Source organism: Bombus vosnesenskii, unplaced genomic scaffold (assembly GCF_011952255.1).
Source record: "Bombus vosnesenskii isolate JDL3184/JDL3185 unplaced genomic scaffold, Bvos_JDL3184-5_v1.1 scf7180000013289, whole genome shotgun sequence".
In the NCBI taxonomy this organism is placed as follows: domain Eukaryota; kingdom Metazoa; phylum Arthropoda; class Insecta; order Hymenoptera; family Apidae; genus Bombus; species Bombus vosnesenskii.
The window spans coordinates 1,366,716-1,388,439 of record NW_022882942.1 but is presented as its reverse complement, the minus strand read 5'-3'; the positions used below and the strand labels follow the sequence as shown (position 1 = coordinate 1,388,439).

The 21,724-nt window shown below is 40.4% G+C and overlaps 2 protein-coding genes across 12 annotated transcripts in view; one reads left to right on the top strand and one right to left on the bottom strand.

Moving 5' to 3' along the window:
• LOC117232654 (septin-7) overlaps nt 1-20,059 on the bottom strand; it is a 43,125-nt gene extending 23,066 nt beyond the window's left edge. For 3 of the 11 annotated variants that reach the window (XM_033492165.1, XM_033492162.1, XM_033492164.1), the window contains exon 1: nt 7,152-7,490. In XM_033492165.1, the coding sequence (XP_033348056.1) occupies nt 7,152-7,490 (339 nt within the window). Of the gene's footprint in view, nt 1-7,151; nt 7,546-8,356; nt 8,958-10,716; nt 11,000-11,917; nt 12,041-13,880; nt 14,167-17,008; nt 17,011-19,900 lie in introns of those variants that run through there. The other 8 variants (XM_033492171.1, XM_033492169.1, XM_033492160.1 and 5 more) reach the window with 8 other exon arrangements.
• A 660-nt stretch (nt 20,060-20,719) lies between these two features.
• LOC117232656 (lysophospholipase-like protein 1) lies at nt 20,720-21,718 on the top strand. Its single transcript, XM_033492173.1, has 4 exons — nt 20,720-20,798; nt 20,907-21,031; nt 21,111-21,371; nt 21,454-21,718. Exons 1-4 carry the CDS (start codon nt 20,720-20,722, stop codon nt 21,685-21,687), a joined length of 699 nt encoding a protein of 232 aa, XP_033348064.1. The 3' UTR covers nt 21,688-21,718.
• The last annotated feature ends 6 nt before the right edge of the window (nt 21,719-21,724 follow it).

Below are 21,724 nucleotides of genomic sequence, written 5' to 3'. Positions count from 1 at the left end.
ATAACGAAATTATTGGGTTACAGGCACGAGCTTCTCGAGCGTGGACATAATTGCTCGTATGGAAACTAGCGCAAACGAGATTCCGAATTTGCTTTTTCCACCCAAGCGTATCGATCTGCTAGCTATGCGAATTCTTAGGTGGCGATTTTAACGTGTAAAGAGCGATCGATTGAAACGAGAAACGAAGCTACACGATCGGAGAAGAGTCGGAGCTTCTTTTCGAAATTTCTTTTAGCTTCGTAACTACAGCGTCGCGGTATTCCCTTGATGTTCTTCTAAACAACGAAATAATAACTTACACGCTCTTATCGAGGGTCACGCGGTGGGATGACCAATAACGTAACTGTTGTACAAACATCGCGTCATTAGAGATTAGAAATTGCATCTTCCTTTCTTGTCTTCTCGCAGCTTCTTTCCCTATGGACAGTAAATTACGAGAAGCATCGTCTTGTTTATCCGTTTTTTTCGAAAAAGAGACGCGTATTCGAGCGGCTTCTCCAGCCAATCGTCGAACCGAGTCTCGCTAATCCTACGAGGAATTGACAAAAATGGCAACTTGTGTCTTAATTCGGACAGCGAGACTGCGCGTAACCCAGTTCTCTGCTTAAGCGAAATTCTCCTGGTAAACTGGATCTTTCGAGACACGGTGGTATTCGCGTGTCCTCGACCCGTACGAATTTCCTTAATTAACGTTCTTTTAAGAGTACAGCATGGTGAAATTGTAGCAGCAAGATGCTGCGTCTCGCACGTGCCAGCACAACGTCTCGGCTAATTTCGTTCAATTAACGTTCAAGCAAGCCCGGGAGAGACCGCCGCGCAATGCCACGTTCTAAACGAGCCACGGGGAGAGATTAGACGTCGGGCCTCTTTCCTATCAACCCGTTAATCCGTTTTATAGTTTCCAACGTTCGAGCAAACAGCCAGCTACTCTATTTTACTAGCGGCTTTTACCGGACAACCGGCAAAATATACGTCCCGAGTTCCCGTTCAATCGTACAACAACGTGTACTGGTTGGCGTTTCCGATGATCGAACACGGAGGAAAATCGTTTTGAAACGATAACGTTCGATCGCCTAACCGGCTGTTAGCGCCGATCGTTCGAGAGGAATGCGCTGGATAATTTTCTCGTTATTCGATTATACGCTACCAATAAGTTTACACGGAGGGTAAGGTTTCTTGGAACGCGGTAAACCAGGAAACGTTCGATCGCACGTGGCCCTGTTCTCGCCGATGATAGTTCTTCCACGAAGGGGAGTCAGGGAAAATAGAAAATATATGACAGTACATTTGTAAACGTGGTAGGATTTCTGGCGGAGGAGGTCGGTAATATTTGAAGATACCAGATTCTTTGAAAATGGACAAACAGAAAACAGAGTAACCCGGAGTAACGGACGACGAATAGGCTGCTTTTATATTCCACGACGATTTATATCAACCCCACTAATACGTGTATTTCGTCTTTGAAGTTTTACGCATATACAGGCTGGTTGGTAACTGGTGGTAGAAACGGAAAGGGGGTGATTCTAGGCGAAAAAAGAAGTCGAAAATATAGAATAACAATTTTTCGTTCGAGGCTTTGTTTTCGAGAAAATCGACTTTGAATCTTCGTTCGGTACGCGTGCGGTGCGTTATACCGAATCTCACTGTAGATCGTCGTCTCGATGGAAAAATTAAAAAAAAAAAAAATTTTTTATTCTACATTTTCGACTTCTTTTTTCGCGTAGAATCACTCACTTTTCGCTTGTACCACCAGTTACCAACCACCCTGTATATCTTTGTATATCATATGCATTCTGTATACTTGTTACGCACCCAAATTTCGTACAAACGCATAAACATCCGCAGTCTGCAGTCTATAGAGATGAACTTATAAAGCTTTTTAATCGGTTAAAAGTTAAAACCAAGCAGCCGCTAATCGATCTCCAAACAGAAAATATACCAACCGACTACTATAGTCTAGGCAGAGCCTGGAAAAACGAGACCGAAGAGACGAAACGTTTGGCGAAGCTCTCGCTGTGAATGCGCAAGTTCGTTCAGAGAAAAAGGCAGCTAGAGTTTGCCACGGATCTCCTTTCTCTCTCGACCGTTCTCCTCTTATTTATTTTTTCTTTTTTTCTTTTATTTTTCCCTACGTTCGCGTTTCGTTTCATCGAAAAGTCTATCGCGCTATTTGCGTAGAACCGTATATAAGCATGCGGTGAACACGCCATAAAACAGTTAGGTGCACACGTATCTCCGCCGAGGGTTGGAAATGGAAATACCATAGAGAACGAGGAACATGAACGTTGTTTGAAGCGAAAAAAACAGGGAGAAAAAGTGGGACGCGGCCTGCTTTCCTGAAAGGGTGCTCTGTGTGTCGGGTGGGCGGGTTTCCCCTTCGTGTTCCAACGGAATCAAACCGGGCTCGTCCCAGCTATGAATTTACATCGAGTACACGCTAGCCGAGTCTCCTCTGAACGTTCTCTTCTCTAAACCGCGTTCTTCCAAAACTGGTTTCTCGACGATCCTCGACGAATAGACGTACGACTGAGGACCTCTGGCGCGACTTGGCCAGTATCATTGGTCGAGTTTCACGAGTCACGATTTACCGATTTACCGGTCTTGATAAATTCTGTGGCGTAGCGGCAACGAGTAACGAGTTCACCAATGAGATAGATCGAGTCTTTCGAGTGAATTTTACGAATCACGAGTGCGGATGATTTTCCAGTGAAATCTGTTTGCGCGAAAGAAACTTTCGTACGGCTAAGAAGAACACGTCGAGCGTCAAATTTATCTGTTCTCCAGTTCTGACCAATTTTTTAACAAATATTCCTTACTGTGCGATGTGAAAGAAAACTTCTTGTATCTTCCGAGTCAGTCGGCGACGATCACATCGGCCACCGTGTCATCTACGTACGTAGAAGAAAGAAGGGACTTGAAAATTCTTTCGACCAGCTGCATTTATCCGAGACGGAACAATGATCTCATTTAAGGTCGACCACGATCACGGAAGTCATAAATTTCCATTTTATCGAACACGACCAGGCTTCTCCGTCCTTCTTGGAAGCTTCCATCGCTCGTTTCATCACCGGTTCCGTATCGGTAAAGACTCGTAAGAGGCGATGATCGCCGACATCTATAATTTCTTAGCCACTTTCAACGAGAATTTCACGCGTATACAGGGTGGTTGGTAACTGGCGGTACAAGCGGAAAAGGGGTGATTCTACGTGAAAAAAGAAGTCGAAAATATAGAATAGAAATTTTTCGTTCGAGGCTCTGTTTTCGAGAAAATCGACTTTGAATTTTCGCTCGGTACGCGTGCACTGTATCGCATCTCGTTGTAACGGATCTCACTGTAGATCGTTGTCTCGATGGAAAAATTTAAAAAAAATTTTTTTTTAATTATTAATTAAATTTAAATTAATAATTTTAATTATTTTTTTTTAATTATTTTTCGCGTAGAACGAAAAATAATTAACGGTGAGGAAAACCCATCGACTTTCGTTCTAGCGACACCGCTTTTATCATCGTCCCGATTAACAATTTTGAACAAACGCACTTCCACGATCATTTTCCTCGCATGTTTGTGCATTTTTGTACATTTCGATGCTCGCAGTGCTAATAAACGTACGGGTATCTACTTTCAATGTCTTGAAGAGTTTGCAAAGGATATCCCTGCGTATGCATATACGACGCCTTCGATTTAAAAAGCACTTTCAAGTGTATCTGTTCGCCGTTTCGTGAGTCACGAATTACAGTGTATTTTTTATTGTCTATGACGCACCATCGGGGGTTGAACCCTCGGTTAAAATCGCCCTGTAACACGGACAGGACCCCTTCCTCCGAATATAAGTACGAAGGGTAGCCATGTGCGTGATCTCAGTGACTCTCAAATCTTTACGACCACGTGTCCGCCCCTAATATTGCTTCCAACTTCGTTACAACTAAAATGCAATTAATTTCGAAACTTTATCGAAATTACCTGCTACGTGTATTACGATTTATAAAAATTGAAGAACTTTGACGAGGAACTTGGATCTCGTCACCAACTCTTCATTTACTTTTCGTCTATCGAGATCAACGAACAATCCTGATCAATTAACGATATTTAACTTCTACTATGGAATTTTGATATGTATATACAGGGTGGTTGGTAATTGGTGGTACAAGCGGAAAGGGGGTGATTCTACGGGAAAAAAGAAGTCGAAAATATAGAATAAAAATTTTTTTTTAAATTTTCCATCGAGACAACGATCTACAGTGAGAACCGTTACAACGAGACGCGATACAGTGCACGCGTACCGAGCGAAAATTCAAAGTCGATTTTCTCGAAAACAAAGCCTCGAACGAAAAATTTGTATTCTTTATTTTCGACTTCTTTTTTCGCCTAGAATCACCCCCTTTCCGCTTGTGCCACCAGTTACCAACCACCCTGTATATAAAACAATAGATAAAACACTTAGCGAAACAACGGAGTATCGAAGAGTTAGATACGACTACTCGAGTTTCCAAGGCCGAAGTATTCTGGTCTTGCTACTTAAATTACATACAACACTCCTGCGCTGCTTATTTATTCGACGGAACGTGTTTCGTCCGTTCGAGTTTCCGACAAGTTGCACGAAATTTAGTCTAATTAAAAAAAAGAATGATATAAAAATAAACGCGGACGATGGGTGGTGTGGTTCGAGGTTGAGAAATCGGAGGCACGTACTTGACGCGAGAGAATTAAAATACAAGTCTGCCGCGAGCGCAAAAGCCCATGAAAGTGGACGTAAGAACGATGCCCCATATCCCCATATGTTCCTCCCTCGACCGCCTTTCTTCCCATCGCTCTTGCCATACATCCCACTAGACTAGCAAATTCTCTCCCTCTCTCCCTCTCTCCCTCTCTCTCTCTCTTTCTCCCTACCCCTTCGCGCATGCAACCATAATAAGGGAGGGCACATAGGGCAAACTTGCCACGTGTTCGATTCGAACGGATATTCTCATCGATCTTTAGTTTATTCGGAGATGCAATTACTTCGCCTATATAACGATAGACATTTCTAAAGAAAATGGGGAAATTCCACGAACCACGATCGTCGTATACAGTGTTACGTATCGTACACACGTGGGTAGTATACCGAATTGATAAAATCGGAATTTTGAAATTCTGAAAGTTCCAATTACCCTTCTACGCGTGTAGCGATTACACGCGAGTCTAATTTATGATTTGTCCAGGCTCTCGAAACAGCCGAAAAACGCGACGAAACGACGAGAACGCGTCTATCACGTTGTACGATATAATCTTTCGCGGAGCTTACGAATCTTTGGAATAAACGTAATTCGTTTGGAAGAACGAACACCGAGGCTAAAATTTCACTTGTTTGCCCGAAGCCGATTAAAATCAACGATCAATTTATTTAACATGGAAATTATCAAAGTAAAGTAAGTATAAATAATCGCGTAATATCATGAAATTTCGAAAATTATGCACAATTTTCAAGTACCTACCTATGAATTAGTGCTCTCAGTTCTTTAATAGCGATAAATCTCGATCGTAAATCATTAGCGTGATTGCATGTTGCAATCGTAATTAATCATTTGTGTCCGATCGAAATGATAGCGATTTTTTTGTACAACATTAACAAGCGTCGACTGGAACTGGTTAAGCCGAACCTAGTCAGATTCTGTGAGTCATAGGCAGCTTTCTCACGGAGTCACAAGAACGGAATAAACGGAACGATCACGTGGTTCTTTATGCGGGGTCCTCGAATGTCGAAACGACTGACGAGCGACCTCCAGCGTGTCAGGGATATAAAATTTGATTCTTCGAGAGGCGAGATTGAGTTACGGATTACGGAGTCGCGAACAACCTGACGGAACCTCTCATCTACCTATCGAAATCTTCGACGACTTTCGCAAAGTTCACTTACATATTACGTTAGCAAAATGTCCTACTAAATGGTATAACAATAATTTTATTCGAATCTGTAACGCTGCAACTACTACGAAAATTGGATAAATAAATAATGCGAAGATTATAGGGGACAAATACGACAAGTACAAACTTGTTAATTTCCTCGTTTTCGCGTTACTTAGCGATCAAAAGGATGCACTTTCTTGCATGCTATGTTATAACGTATATAATTGAAAGCTACGATATTAAATAACAATATTAATAATAATAGCGAATAAATTAATAAACATAATAAATAAATAAATAATTAAATAAGAATATTTTAAAATATTTTCAGTGTAAATACTTTCCAAGAGAATTCCAAATTTAAAGAGAGACCGAAAGTTAATAAAAAATTTCGTATCAGCCATATTGGCCGTGGTTCGTAACGTTAGCGTCAAAAGAATGTTAAAGATCTACAACTTTGATATAAGACCCCTGTGTATAGCAAGGGTTAACATTCCACGCAGTTTCCGTGGTTGATTAATCTTTTTGTAATTAAAGCGTGTTCGTCCGTTACCTTTATAGACTTATCGATTTTAGATTTACGATGAAGCTCCTCAAAGACAACTAAGGTTACAAGTTCTATGACCCGGCCCGTTAAACGCGAGTCAGGTTAAGTTAATCGATATGAAATCTACCTTAAAGACTAATCGTCGCAATCTCGACTGCGAACTCGCTATTTGTGCCAATTGAATTTCCTATCCCATCTATATCGTCGATATTCGATGCTACTTCATTTTATATAGTTAATGTATGTATCGATTCGTTTACACGCGAATAAATCATAGTCTCGACGATTTTACCGTAAACTGAAACATTCGATCTACTACACAAGAAAAGAAGAAACATTATTTCATTATTGCAGAAATATATATCGTATTCATTTTTTACTAAATGAATTTCTGCATTAAGTATATACCTTCTGAAATACATTTCAAATTTTACCAACACTATCACGATACGCCTCGTCTCGTTACAGTGCTAATTAAACTCCAAAATATTTCATATAAATACATAAGTGTTCTGTGATAATGTAGTATATATACATAAATATATATATATATATATATATATATATATACACACACACATGTAGCATATATAGCCTCGACCATAGAACAAAAATATCGAAACTATCGAGAGTGACGGAAAAAGACATTTTCAAAGAGTGACTTACGGATAATAATCGATACGTGATCGATATTTCTCCGTGTCTAATATTTAGGCTTACCGACGTGGTGTCGCCGTTTGATTTCTCCCCATCAAGTATCCTCTGCCTAAGGGCAAGCCTGTCGAGGCTCGCCAGTCTGTAACTACCTCCAACTTCGCGATCTCGGCTCAATCGTTCGGTCGTGCCGCTTCCATTCCAACCGGCGTTAAAGCTCGACGTGTATTTTGGCAAAGTTGGCGGTGGCACTTGACGCGGCTTATCACGGTTCAACATCGAATTACTAGTGTGCAAAAACGACGAATTGTTCGAGACAGTCCTCGTCGTCGACGACCAACCGATCGTCGTTTTTATCCCGTTGCTTTGTGTACCGGCGGAGCCGTTTTGATTTTCGGTCGACATTTCTTCACGATTTCACGTGATTTCTATTCCACACGATTCTTTCTCTCCTTCTCCCCTATATCGAAACACAGCTTGCTATATTTCTAATTTCCTTATTTCTCTTACTAAGAAAATCATAATAGAGAGTTGTGTCGCGTTTCCTTTCTTTTTCTTTCTGTCTAAGGATCGAAGGAAGTATAATTCGTATGTATCTAGTAGCGTTGCAGTAGGAAAAGCAATTTTAATTAAAAAGCGAAGAATGTACTGTGAATACAATAACTGCTTAGAGTTAGCAATGAATTTTATCACATACGAGCACGCGCGCGCGCGCGTATTCTCTCTTAGATCGCCATTTATCCTGATTTCCCACAAACGTTAAATTCAAGAAATTACAACGATTACTTCATCAAAGATAGTGATATTACAAAGAACTTTGTATAAGGCATTAAACTCTCATTCAACTCCAATTGTAGAAGGAAAGTGAGAGAGAGAGAGAAGGTAGGGAGAGAGAAAGAGAGAGAGAGAGAGACAGAGACAGACAGACAGAGGGTGGGAGGGAAAGAGTTGCAAAAAAAGATTCCTTTGAGCGAATCTTTGGTCACACGGGCGGAACAAGAGATACAAAAAAAAAAAAACAATGGATTTCGAGTGTGAACTAGGATCCCTTGAATGGCGATATGTTGGCCCGCTATGAAAATCACAACGTGCCCTTGGAAACGCCTTTGTTACACAGGATCAACAGAAACTATATCACGGTCATAGGCTTTGCTGATAATGTTACAAACGAACGCACAATTCGAGCACACCACGCACGTATGCATATATGTGTCCATTGTGAAATGATCAGTCATCTCTTTGCTCGGAAGGAAACCAACGAAAATACTCACTATATTATGACTTTGTGTATATTGTATCTGTCACACTGGAACGGGAAAATTTGCGTACGCAAATATGAAACGGCACTGGAGTGCCACAATGTAGTACGGTATTAGTGTAGCACAGTGTAGTACTAGGAGTAAAGAGCGAGAGAGGGTAGTAAGAAAAAGAGTGAAAGAGGGAGGAGAAAGAGAGAAATCTCGTGCATCGGTTAGAATTGCGTGGGCTCATGAACGCCGGTGTTGCTGCTGGTGATTCACGCTGTCGGCAAACCGGCCGAACGTGGCCACGTTCACTCTCACTTTTCTATGCATTGTTTCATTATCGATTATAGTTTCTCCGTATTTTTTCTTGTTTTATGAGAAAAGAGAAGATTCGAACAACGTTATTCTTCGTTCCACCGGATTGGCAAGTAAAAGAAAAACAACGATGGGGAAGAAAAAGTTAAACGACCTCTCTCTGCCAAGCACGGACACTAACACACGCGCGCGGGCGCGCATATATGCACACAGTCTTGCCAACAAAGGTTGACGAAGCGACAACACGAAGACCGACTCATACGACTCGCCAGACTCGGATGTACTGCGATCCCTAACGCTAACGAACGACCACGCCTGACGCAGCGACCACCAAAAGTGGGGGTAAGTTCGCTACATCGCCGCTTGTGCTCGTCGGATAACCAACGAAGCTCTGGCTGCCTCTCTTCACTGCGCATGTGTTCCATGAAATAACGACGACCAATAGGAACACGCTATACGAGCAGCCTGGCGGATCAGCGAACATATTGTTCTCACCGTGTATATAGTTCGGTCAGTGTTCCAAGCCGACGAATCATCTCGTTCAAAACCATTTTTCCTAGATTACAAACGAAGATATACCGCAGTCACTGTCCTACGAATCCAAGTGTTTCCACTTAATTTCGGTTTCTGTTTGGGATTACGTGGTTGCTAAGCTTTCTTTCGGTATAATCCGATTTTTGTATTTCAAACTGTATCGTAAAAAATTGAAATTATTGCGAATCTACGTACATTGCGTATCCTATGAATGGTATAGATTATGGATTACAGGTGAATGTTATCGTACGTTAATGTCAATAAGAAGGATGAAGAGAAATTTCTAATGTGAAAAAGTTGTACGTTTCCACGTTACGACAATAATTAATGTTACGGTGAAGCTCGTTATGAGCTACAGTCCAGTTTGTTAATTAAAATGAACGAGGAACAGCATTGCTCTTATTTACCGGCTGTTTTCATGGATGTAAAATGTAACTACATACTAGACTACTCGGGTATGGTGGCGCTAGGTGTCTGGCGAACTTTTTCTTCGTTTGTTCGTTAATTCGAAAATTCCACATAACTGCACCTTATATATACATAAATCTTTTTAACGAATTCATAACGAATTGATATCTAATACGACTTTTACAAATTTTAATACCAAACATAAGATTAAAAGCAATAATATTCTATCCGTTGTAGTATCATTTGTTAAAGAATAATCATTTCAGATTGTAAATGATAGAGACCACAAACAATGTATTTGCGAATGCATGTGGCATTCGGAAATACAACGATACACATAGCTTTAATAGTTCGATGTTCTTATTAGCTCAGGTTCAATTAAGGCCACGATGCTTCAAGTATTCTCTGCTACGTACATATATGTATACATACTTGCTAGTGTCGCGTTAGAATACCAAGCATGACATGGCTACTCGGCAAGTCAATCGGCGATCATCGACACCGTAAAGAACTCAAGTTACACAATATTATTCAGATCATTGCCATTATTCCTGAACGCTTAAAAAAACTTTTGCGATTCTCGTTCTTTCGGTACTTGACGATTTTTAACAATTTCATACCGCTTTACCTAAATGTACCACAGTTTCGTATCTAACCTACTTTCAACGTTCATTCTTCGACCCAATATTCGAATAGTATTATAACCTAAACTAAAAAATAAAATAATTTATAGAATTTGCATGTAGATAAGGATGCTGATAGTGCTCAACCTTGATTGTACATGTGTATATATGTATATAGCGAAGAAACGAGATCGTTTACGAACAATACGAAACATTTTGAAATGTCCAGTTTAGTATTGCAACGAGAAACATCTATCACGATCGTAGTGGCAAAATTTGAAACAAATCTGCCTAGCTGGATATCTTTTACCATCGATCGCTACTTCTTTCGTAAATCTTTCGGTTTTTTTTAAACTACGTATCAGCCTGCAACAATTCGATCTTGTTATTTTCGTTCTCTTCTTTCCCACTTATCTGTACCGCTTGTTATTTCTCGTTTGTCAGAAATGTATTATCGAACGAATAAATAAATAAACGTTAGAAAAAAGATAAAACGAAAGTAACTACCTGTTGAGACGGCTTGGTTAGTTGGCCATTGTATCTGGCAAGGATCGCCGGGTTTAGACGACGTCTCGATGCTGCGGATGCTGACATTTTAACGAATCTATCGTCACAACGATCGTCCTCGTTTTCTTTATTAATCGCGCTCCACTCGTTAGAATTCAATCGATCATCGCCGTTCGTCAGACTTTACATACCCTCTGACGTCCGTAACATTTTCGGCACTCGAGCACGTAATTGATTATACGAATCGATAAGGAACAACTTTGAATACACGAATGAACGACTAGCAGCTCGCAATAGCGAAGCCTGCACCCTCGTAACAACGAATTCAACTACTTAAGGAACGAATTTCCCCTGTCTATATGACAAAGGCAATTAAACACCGAAAACAGGATTAATTGGACACGCTCACGCGAAAACTTCCAACGAGCCTGATTATCAGTGGTTATCGCAATTCCATGATAGGCCGCGCCGTGAGTATCGCACATCGATTGTCCCTTCGTTTCGGTGCAAAACTTGCACCTTGCGTTCCAAGCACCTTACTCACTCTGATGATTTTGATTGTTCGCGTGAATCGTATCACTGTATCGTCGAACACTGATATCTCGAACGTTTTCCTCGAACGTTACACCGCATGTGTCAGAAAGATCACAGAAAACAACTGTCGCTTAACACGTTCAATCCGACACGATTCATCGATGGTTTCGTTTCGTCGTCATTTAAATATTGCAACAGCTACGAACCGGACGTTAATGTCTAAAATATACACACACACACATATATATATTATTTTACAAAAAAAAAAAAAAAAAAGTTAAATAACGATAACGAGGAGAATAACGAAAATTGAGAGAATTACGTAAGTTGCGAAAAGATTTCAGGTAACACGCTAGATACAAATACAGTAGATTGAACGTGTGAAGATTTGAAGGAATAAGAATGCCGTATCGGTGTGGAAAATATTCCCACTGAAAGGATCGAAGCAGGGATCGATCGATCGTATTTCGTCAAGGAATTACGAATGGAAGAAAATGCGAGGACAAGAGGCAATGGTAAACGAAACGGTCTGCTTGGTAGGTGAACCAAATCGTACGGATTGCCAGTACGGAAAGCACGTCCGTGATTTTAGTATTGCGAACACGGGACGCGCTTGCACGCGTGTCGGCCGACAATTGGAATGTGACTAGCCTTATCAGAAACTTACCGCTGCCGTGGTGTCCGAAGTAGCCGTGGCGGTTGTGACGTTGTCGTGGTTATAGCGATCATCGTCATCGTGTCGGCGTTTATCGCGTAGCGTGCGGTCATCCAACATCCGCGTGAAACCGGAAACAGAAAAACGGAGAGAGAGAGAGAGAGAGAGAGCGAGGAAGGAAGAAGGAATGCGATAAAAGGATGTCGGGGATAAGGACGAGGTCCGGCGATGTTGAAGGAAAATAACGTTCGTGTTAGTACATTGCAGACAAAATATCGTCGGGTTTGCTAGATGAAGCGTACGATTAAAAAGACGGATCTCTTAAAAATGTTCGTCTTGATAATGATAAACATTACGTGATAATACAGGGTGGTTGGTAACTGGTGGTAGAAACGGAAAGGGGGTGATTCTAGGCGAAAAAAGAAGTCGAAAATGTAGAATACAAATTTTTTTTTTTTTTTAATTTTTCCATCGAGACAACGATCTACAGGGAGATCGGTTATAACGCGCCGCAGGCGTACCGAGCGAAAATTCAAAGTCGATTTTCTCGAGAACAGAGCCTCGAACGAAAAATTGTTATTCTATATTTTCGACTTCTTTTTTCGCCTAGAATCACCCCCTTTCCGTTTCTACCACCAGTTACAGCCTGTATATTAAGAAAAATATTTGCACGTTTTTGGTAGCCGCGTTCAAAATGAAAAATCTGATACCAGCCGTTTCACATGTTTCGCTAGTTCTAGCCTTAATAAATATCTCGCGTTTCGAACTCATTTTTGCGGATACCCGAAAAGCGATCATTTTTTATACATATAATTATCACGTTCTCCTCCGTCAAAGCCACGATATTCAACGGTTTTGCAAATTCTCCAAATAAATGAATTGCTTTAGGTAACTCGAAAATTGGTTATCGCGCATTAAATTACGTAAAATGGCTATCGAGTACGCTTGTTTGTATCGTTACGAGCAAAGTTTCATCCGAGTATGTATATCGCGCCTCAATTATTATACCGTTACGTTCGCCACACGTTCTTTCTTTTTCGTCATCTTGCTCGATTATTGATTTGTATTCTCGACACTGTCAATCTACACTGTGGAACGCGGCGAAGGAATTAACGTAATTGAAATTGGCAAAGTGCCGAGGACAACCTTATTGGGCAATCGGGTCATTCGATTAGGCGATCCACTAATTATCTCGAGCAGGGTATTAACGCGTTAGAACGTTACGGTGGAACGTACTCGTTCTGATTCTACTTTATCCATACACAGATACGTGTTCGTTGGAAAATGCATCTTTCCCTGCTAACTCGTGCACGTACATGAATAATTATCTTTATACCGGTTAACGATGTTTCCAATTCTCAAGATATCTCCTCAGATATCGTTCTCGTTCCAATGGACTAGAACGCCGCGTGACGATCCGATTAAAAAAAAGCTACGTCTTTCGAGCGAGCAATTTCATCGAAATATCGATAACGCGATGCGAATTAATCCGTCTCGTTCGACGAAAGTGGAACACGCGTAAATTGTGCCTGTCGATTTCACGGGAGGGTCATAGTCGCGATTCGGCCATTCAGAAATCGAATTAAACGACTCGATTTTCTGAAACTATCTTAACTTTAATAGCAGGCTAGCATCGTAGTGACCAAACGACCAAATATGAAACTGTACCACCTGCCTAGATGGAAAAGATATTGAAATAAAAAGTTTAGAACTTCCTTTCGCGATTATAACGTTGGAGAGTAGAATCGTGCAAAGATTTTGAACGAAACGTTAATTCGTCGATCAACCAACGTTAATCGCGTTTAACGTTGGCCCTTAATGGATCGATCGCTTCACGGCCATAGCCAGCCAACATACATACGTACAACGAATCGACCCTAATTTCTCTGGCGATCGAAAAATCAAAAGTTTTTTTATTATACGCCGCTAGATCGTTTCGTTGGTAATTAATGGAACCGCAAAAGAAGTCGCTTACGTGTATTTTGCGGGATAAACACCACGGTGGAGGTTTCCATTTCGATCATTGGAATATCAACTCCTCCCCTTTACTTTGTCGCTGCTATCAAACTTTTTCTTTCGGGCTTGAAACTCGCTGGAATCACGGGACCAGCTCGAGACGCGAGTAAACGTGGCACGAAAATAGATATCGCAAAAAGTAGAGAACCGCGAAAATGCCGGTGTCGGATCTTAAATATCATGAGAATTCCCCTTGTGCTGGTTCTGGCACATCCATTCGACCGTACTTCAACTCCGCCACATCCTGCGGCCCATCGTCGATCCGATCCTCGCGTATTTTTCGCTATCCTTGATAAAGCTCGTACGCTTGGGGAAAACGGTACACGATAGAAGAAACGTCGATCCTGTTTTTAAATTTCACGCTAAAGTTCTCCGCCAAAGACCAAGTCTCGGCGAAAGCGAAAGAGGTAAAGAAAGCAAAGAAAGTATACCGTTTTCAAGATGCGAAAAGATATATGAAACCCTCGCTCGATATTTCCGGCTCCTTTTCGTAACCACTAACGAACAGACGAAGCGACGCTGGAAAATAGAATAAATCGACCGATGAAAAAATTGCAAATGTTGCGCGAGATGTTGCGTTGGCGCGGTATTGGCGCGGTGTTGGCGCGGTGTTGGCGCGGTGTTTAAGCGGATAAAACGTTGAAACGTTCTTCCTCGTCGTGGAACCGAAAAAGAGGACGGGAGAGAAAAATTCCAAGAGCGCAGCATCGAAACGTCGAAAGCAAATTATCGAAGACCTCCGAGCGCGATATCGCTCTAAACGAGAGATAAGGTTCGCTCTTAGCGAGGAATTCCTCTGCCACGTTCCTACGTACGTAAAATATCGTAGTAAACTGCTAAACGCGTAACAGATGATCAAGCGTAAGTGCGTGTAAAATCAGATCGAACAGATGGAATTAACAAGACGGCTGTCCCGTTCGTTTCTCTCTGGATCTCGATATCGGACGCTCCTCGTTTCACCTCGTTCGTATCGACGGATCGGATAACGCGAGATAAATCGCGACAGAAGCGAGATTCCTAAGATTTGCGCAGCGCTACAAAAGCGGCGGAAGACTCGAAATTAGATTGGAGCGAGGCAGAGCTATCGACTGGAAATTTCACGGCGCGTTTTCTCGTTACTCGCGCGGAACGAAAGCGTTTGAAATTCCATCGATTCCTTCTTCCACCGATCGAACTTCCACGACTCTGCCGGATGAAACGATCTCGATCGATGAAAACGGTGCTCGCGATCGCCGATCGCTCGGACGACCCGGCTAACTCCATACGCTCGCTTCGTCCTTGGTCCGATCCTTTGTTCGCTCGGTCGTATCGAAATACGATCGGTCGTCCAACCGAAACACGGAATCTCGATTCCTTCTCATCGAACACGCGCGTTTTCCATCGTCGAGGGTGGAGAATCGTGGCGGAGACAAAGAGCGATCGAGAGACAGCAACGTCGAATCGACTGCTCCGATTACAGTCCAAAGCGTTTAAACCACACTGCTACCACTACCACTGCTCCGTTCGTTATACACATGGCAAGGATTGCACTCGTGGAATCGCAAGAAATTCGAAGAAACGGAGGAAGAACGCGAAAAGAATCGGATCCTCGTGTACCGGTTAGCGATGTTCGGTAACTCGGTGGAGGGCTGCGCGTGTCTACACTCTATACGTCGAATACAGAAAGTGTACTAAAATGTTGACGAGGCACGCGGGTTCACGATCGGCCAGCGGCGTGGCGGCGAGCCTCCGCGTGTTTCACGTGCCGGCGATGAAGTGGCCGGCCGTTCTCTGTGCGCGGCACAATTATAATGTTAAACCTAGCGTCTTCTCTCTGCCTCCCTCTTTTCTTTCTTTCCTTCTTTCTATTTTACGTTCCGGCCGGTGCACCGGTTCTAAGCTGCCGTCGCTCTTGCCCCGTCGATCACCCGCCCAACTTCCATCCTATACGAACCGCGCATTCCGATTTATTAATTATTTTTATTCCATCGTATCATCGCGTATCGATTTGCATAGGAACGCGCGCATAATCTATTACGCATCTGTAGCGACGCGTTTAACGCTTTAGCGCCAAGTATTCTAATAGATTTCGAGTGAAGGGTGCCCCTTTTACAATCCGTCGTCTTCGTATTTCCGTAAAATGGTATTTTTTTAATGGACGGAAAAATGGACCGAAGAAAATGTCTAGTTCATTGGCTTTCGTCTCGCGCGAAACGAACAAGCTTTTGGAAATTTTGGCGAAGAAATTTTCTATGAAACTAATTGCAATTAAAAATAACCGTGGCAAAGGCCTCGGGAAACACATTGCGACCCTCTTGAGTTAGTCTCGAGTTGAGAGTCGCCGCGACCCTTTTTGTCGGAGATCTGGGCTTTTACAGCTTCGAAAAGAAATCTTACACGTTCTTTCGAAATGTTACGTTTCTCCGTACAATTTTTCTAGGAACGTAGAGAATCCAAAATTTGATACAGGATCGTCTAACTTGAAAGTTATATGTCACTACGGAACAGGCATAGCTGTAGAAATAAACGAGAGGTCGATGACACAGAGGTAAAGACAGAATTGGAAGAAAGTTTGATTTTTAACGGCGAGCAATGGCTTTTTCTTTCTCGTGGAATAACGTGGATGAAATATCGACGGCACATGGAGAATCCGAAACGAAAGAAGCCTCTTTCTACGCTTGTTGTGAATAATACATGACGCGGAGTTGCTCGCTGTGTCGAGTACGTATATATGTATATTCGAAATTCGAGTCGAATAAAATTCATTTTGCGCAAACCGAGTCGAAGAATTCAGCTGTTCAAACGCTTGCTTCGCTATTCGATTGTCTTTTAACGCTACCAAATATTTACACGATGTTCTTATTTTGACGAATATATTAGGCGATCCAGTAAGTTCGTGCGGTTTTTCGAGCGGTTATATATGTTATTTTTTTTAAACACCTATGAATCGTTGTCTTAGGTATTTTCAGAATATTTGACATCTCTTGAACGGTCAAACTTCGTGATTTTTCAACAAGATCCCGAATTTTATCTTCGTCTGTTTGAGGAGGACGCCCGGAGCGTTCCTCGTCTTCTAAACAGAAATTCCCAGCTCTAAAACGTTTCAACCGCTTCCTACAGGTGCCAGATGAAAGCGCATTTTCCCCGTAAACGGCACGTATGTTTTTCGTGGCAATTGTTACAGAACTTCCTTTCCGAGATTCATATCACTGTGTTCGCTATATTACGATCTTATACCCACGAAAATCTGCTCTAGCCTGTTCTCGATCAGCTAAGCTCAAGTGCATTGGTCCCTTATCGCCGTATGTTTATAAATCGACGCATAAAACGTATACGTAAAAGTCGGCACGAACTTATGGGATGACCTAATAATTAGAAAAAGCTGCAAGTCAGAAAATTCGCTTATCTACTAAATATTAATCGATGCACCTTGGTATGTTACCAACGAAACAATTCACCGCGACCTCGAGATACCCACAGTCGAAGAGGAAATAGCAAAATATAGCGACAGATATAGCAAAAGAGTCGACAAACACCGAAATCCCCTAATCACTGGACTACTTGATACGACGGGCCAGATTCGCAGGCTGAAGAGACACTACCCGCTAGACCTAAACGCTGGATTCGATTAGTTATCTAAATTAAGTAATATTTACTTATTTATAATACTTGCTTATAAATTATACTCATCTATAAGAAGTATTAACTTATTATAAATAATGTCACTGCGCCACGCCAGAAAAATTACTGAAAATTCTCAACGCGAGAATTGATTGTAATTTTAATAAATAAATAAAATCTACCAAATATCATAGAGAGTGCTATACTACGAATATTTTACATATCTCTTTGTATCTTCGACATTCCTTCGAACGCCCTAGAGAATTTGGAAATGTCTATTGATAATTTATCGATAAATTATCGGTTACGGTATCGTGCTATCGATAAGATAAAGATTACAAAAGTGAAATTCCAATATGTGGCCGTGTAATTTACTTACATTCTCGTTTGCTCTCCCTTATCTTACATACATATGTACATATACCGAATTAACCACGCTATCGATAAGTTGCTAATATTTAGCTAATGTTTTTCAGTCGGCGATCGTTTAAATAGAAGCTTCGATTCAGGATGCAGTCGGAAGAGGCGACAAGAAGAAGTTCGAGCCATCTTTAAATACAGATAGCTATTCATTCAAGTTTAGCTTCGAGGTCAGACAAATGAATGTACAATAAAGCAAGGTTCGGAATGCGTCGCCAATCAGTAATAACTGATCGTTATATTTCCTTTTTTCCCTCGTCGCTCCTTGCCCGATGATCCCTCGTATTCAACGTAAAATTATTTCACAAGCGAAATCGAAGAACGATCTGAAATTATTCGTTTCGTTAGCCCATTAAAGGTATAAAGATGTTACAAATATGTCAAATTCTTTAAACGTAGGAAAATTGTAAGATCCAGGTGGGAGAATTAGCGGCGAGAAAGACACTAAGCAAATACCTGAAATTTATCGTTCGTAGTCAGAATGTTAGGAAAGAAACGAATGACCGAACAAACAAACTAAAGGAACGGAATTCGATAGTGTAAATCGATCGAAAAATGTGACGAATGAAATGCTGCGTTAACGCAATGCGTCCGTCCTTAATGGATTAGAAACAACGATATGATTGTAACTTTCTTTCGCTAAGGATATAGATAGACACACCTTTCAGGAAGAAAGTAAAAAACACGGACAGGCAAGATGTACATACTCGCTATTATTGCATTACTACCAAGATCAAAATATATGCGACAGATATGATTTCACCGAGTCGCGTAGAATAATAGTTTAATGTTACACGAGTAAAGAAAACGAGCTAGTTGGGGGCACCGCATTACGGCCACTGGTAAAACAGCTGGATCACAAACATTAACACTATACGCTAATATTAGATGCTACTGTATGATATTCCTTCCATACCAACGATATTCCTGATATTTTTTTAATAAATACTAATGTTGCAAACTATAAAATAATAAAAAATAATTTCTACAGGGTAATTTAAAATAATCGAGTTGTATTATTTTTGTTGCGAGACACAGAACGAATGTAATTAAGATAAACAGCGCGCAGGAAGAGAGTTCAGCTCTCAGAAAAGATTTGTTTTGATTCCTCCTGGTTAACTTGAGATGGCAATTTACACCGTGCTATTTAGACCACTTGTGTACGGTTGAGTAAGTGATGGTGATAAGTGAGATGAAACATAACATTGAACTACACCGTATAACCAGTAATGCAAGCTGCACGATCTTCTACAGCGAGAGTAGAAAGAAAACTCTGTCTTTAATTCCTACTGGAAAAAGCTAGTTGACGAGAAATTTACATATACTTATCCTGATCTTAACAAATGCTTATTTAAATCATTGAATCATTTTAAGTATTTTAATTGTATTAAGATTGTCCGAATCTGAAATCGCATACGCACATTATGCATGGTGTACACGATGCTTGTAATGAAAAATACACATATAGTACTATAATATTGTTATCCGATATTTATTGCAATAGGGAGTCGCTTATTAATTATCACACAATATGCCTATAGGTAATACAAAAAAGTGAGAATATATTATGTTTCGCACAATGTTTTCATAAAATGTTGCTGTTGACAGAGTTCACACGAAAAGAGGATAGTAAGACTGCACACGGTGCAAAAGAAGGTAAGAATGAACTACGCGTTGTAGGATGACAAAACTCAGAGGAATCTCGATTCTAAAGATATATATGATGCAATCGTAAAGGGCAAAAAGTAATAATGCAATTTATGTGGTTAAATTAAAACGGTTGAAAATGTGTTTCATCAAATAGTTGGTAGGTTAGGTCGGCTGCTGTATTGACCGGGCAGTTACGGCTTACGGCGCTGTGTATTGACGCAAAAATTTGGCGCCCTCAAAATGGTTGTCTCGACGAGCCATCGAATTTCTACGTATTGCACGCGTTGAAGGATGCTTCTCGCTACTCACCACTTCTCTGCATCGTTCCGCTAGGTCGTTACGATTCATTAAACATAACTCTACCGATCGAACAGCGTGAGAAAAATTTTAGCAGAACACCACCAACGTATCCATCGACACGACACCAAACCCTGTCAACGCGACCAACTACTCATGCCTTAACCCAGCCGCTACCGCTGTCTGGCATGCGTTTTCAAATGATCTCGAAGAAAGTCGAATGGTAATCGAGATATGCGTGCGCAGAAACGAGGTTATGTCAACGATTCGGCCGTCCAGCGAAAACTTTTTATAAACAATTGACTTTCATCGTACAATTCCTATGAAAATACTTCGTATTTGTTTCGACTACGTCATGATATATATTTAACGTCGAGATATTACCATGCTATAACTTAGATTGATACTTTAATTTACGATAATTGATAAATATTTGAATTAGAAGAGACACGTATACTTTACATGGCATACATAACGTGACTTTATTTACCAAAGTGCATTGTATAAATGTTTTTAATAAATTTACACACTTTTTGTCCCTGTTTGCAATTAGTAAAAAGAATAAATATATATTAAATATGTACATATATATTTTATTAAGTCTGTCGTACAATTTTTAAACGTTGTGAACTACCTTCACGGAATAGGAATATTTAAGTTATTCATTTAGGAATTGTAATATCGAAATGTTGGACGTCTTGCTCTGCACGATAAAGGGAAGATAATGACCATGAGAGAGTAGATAATTGTATAAACAGTATGAAAAGTCATCAGTCAGTTTTTGGTTGTTGACTAGTTTGGTGTCGTCATCGATAAAACGTTAAGAGTGATATGGCTAAGCTACCTAAGATTAACGTTGTAAATGCCAGTAACGTCCATACTGCTAGTCTATTCCTTTTTCATGGATCAGGTATATTTATATTACTTATCAATAAGTTTTTATTTATTATTGATTATTTTTTATATGAAATAATTAATAGGTGAACGTTGAAAGTCATTTTTTATATTACTATTTCAGGAGCTACTGGGAGTAATTTTAAAGAGTGGATCGACATTGTGAATAGGGAGGAATTAAAATTTCCACACATAAAAATTATTTACCCTACCGCACCTCTTCAACCTTATACACCTCTTCATGGGATGGTAATACGATAAATTGACACGATAAATTTAAAACGCATAAAACAGATTGATAATGTATACAAAATAATTGTTATTTTAGCAAAGCCATGTATGGTTCGATCGTAAGAGTATATCTATAGAAGCCCAAGAAGACGCTCAATCAATAAATTCAATGTGTATAACTATCGCAGAACTTATCGATAAAGAAATTTCTGATGGTATACCAAACGATAAAATTGTTGTTGCTGGTTTTTCAATGGGAGGAGCCCTATCGATGTATTTATCGTATAGGTACAAATTATCTTTAGCTGGATGTTGCGCTATGTCTAGCTTTCTTAATAAAAATTCATTTGTATATCAGGTACATATGGCGATATAAACACCCATATTATTATTTTTTAATATCAACACATTTGACGCTTGTTCTTTGTTATCACGCATAGCATTTGAAAAACAATCCAGGAATACATGCTCCACCTCTTCTGCAATTTCACGGTGTTGATGATAAACTCGTCCCAATAAAATGGGGAGAAGAATGCTATAACAGTCTAAAAGAACTCGGTGTTAATACTCAATTTGTACCATTAAATAACGTAGATCACGAATTAAGTAGAATCGAGATACAGGCCTTCAAAGGATGGCTTTTGGACGTTTTACCAGAGAAATTATTTGACTAATTTAGCTATACGAAATTTGTACTTTTGTAAAATATTG

Excerpts from the sequence above, each read along its gene's own strand:
- LOC117232656 (XM_033492173.1), top strand. The coding sequence starts at position 20,720 with ATGGCTAAGCTACCTAAGATTAACGTTGTAAATGCCAGTAACGTCCAT. Across the intron at positions 20,799-20,906 it reads ATTCCTTTTTCATGGATCAG|GAGCTACTGGGAGTAATTTT; the intron begins GTATATTTATAT and ends TTACTATTTCAG. Across the intron at positions 21,372-21,453 it reads AAAATTCATTTGTATATCAG|CATTTGAAAAACAATCCAGG; the intron begins GTACATATGGCG and ends TATCACGCATAG.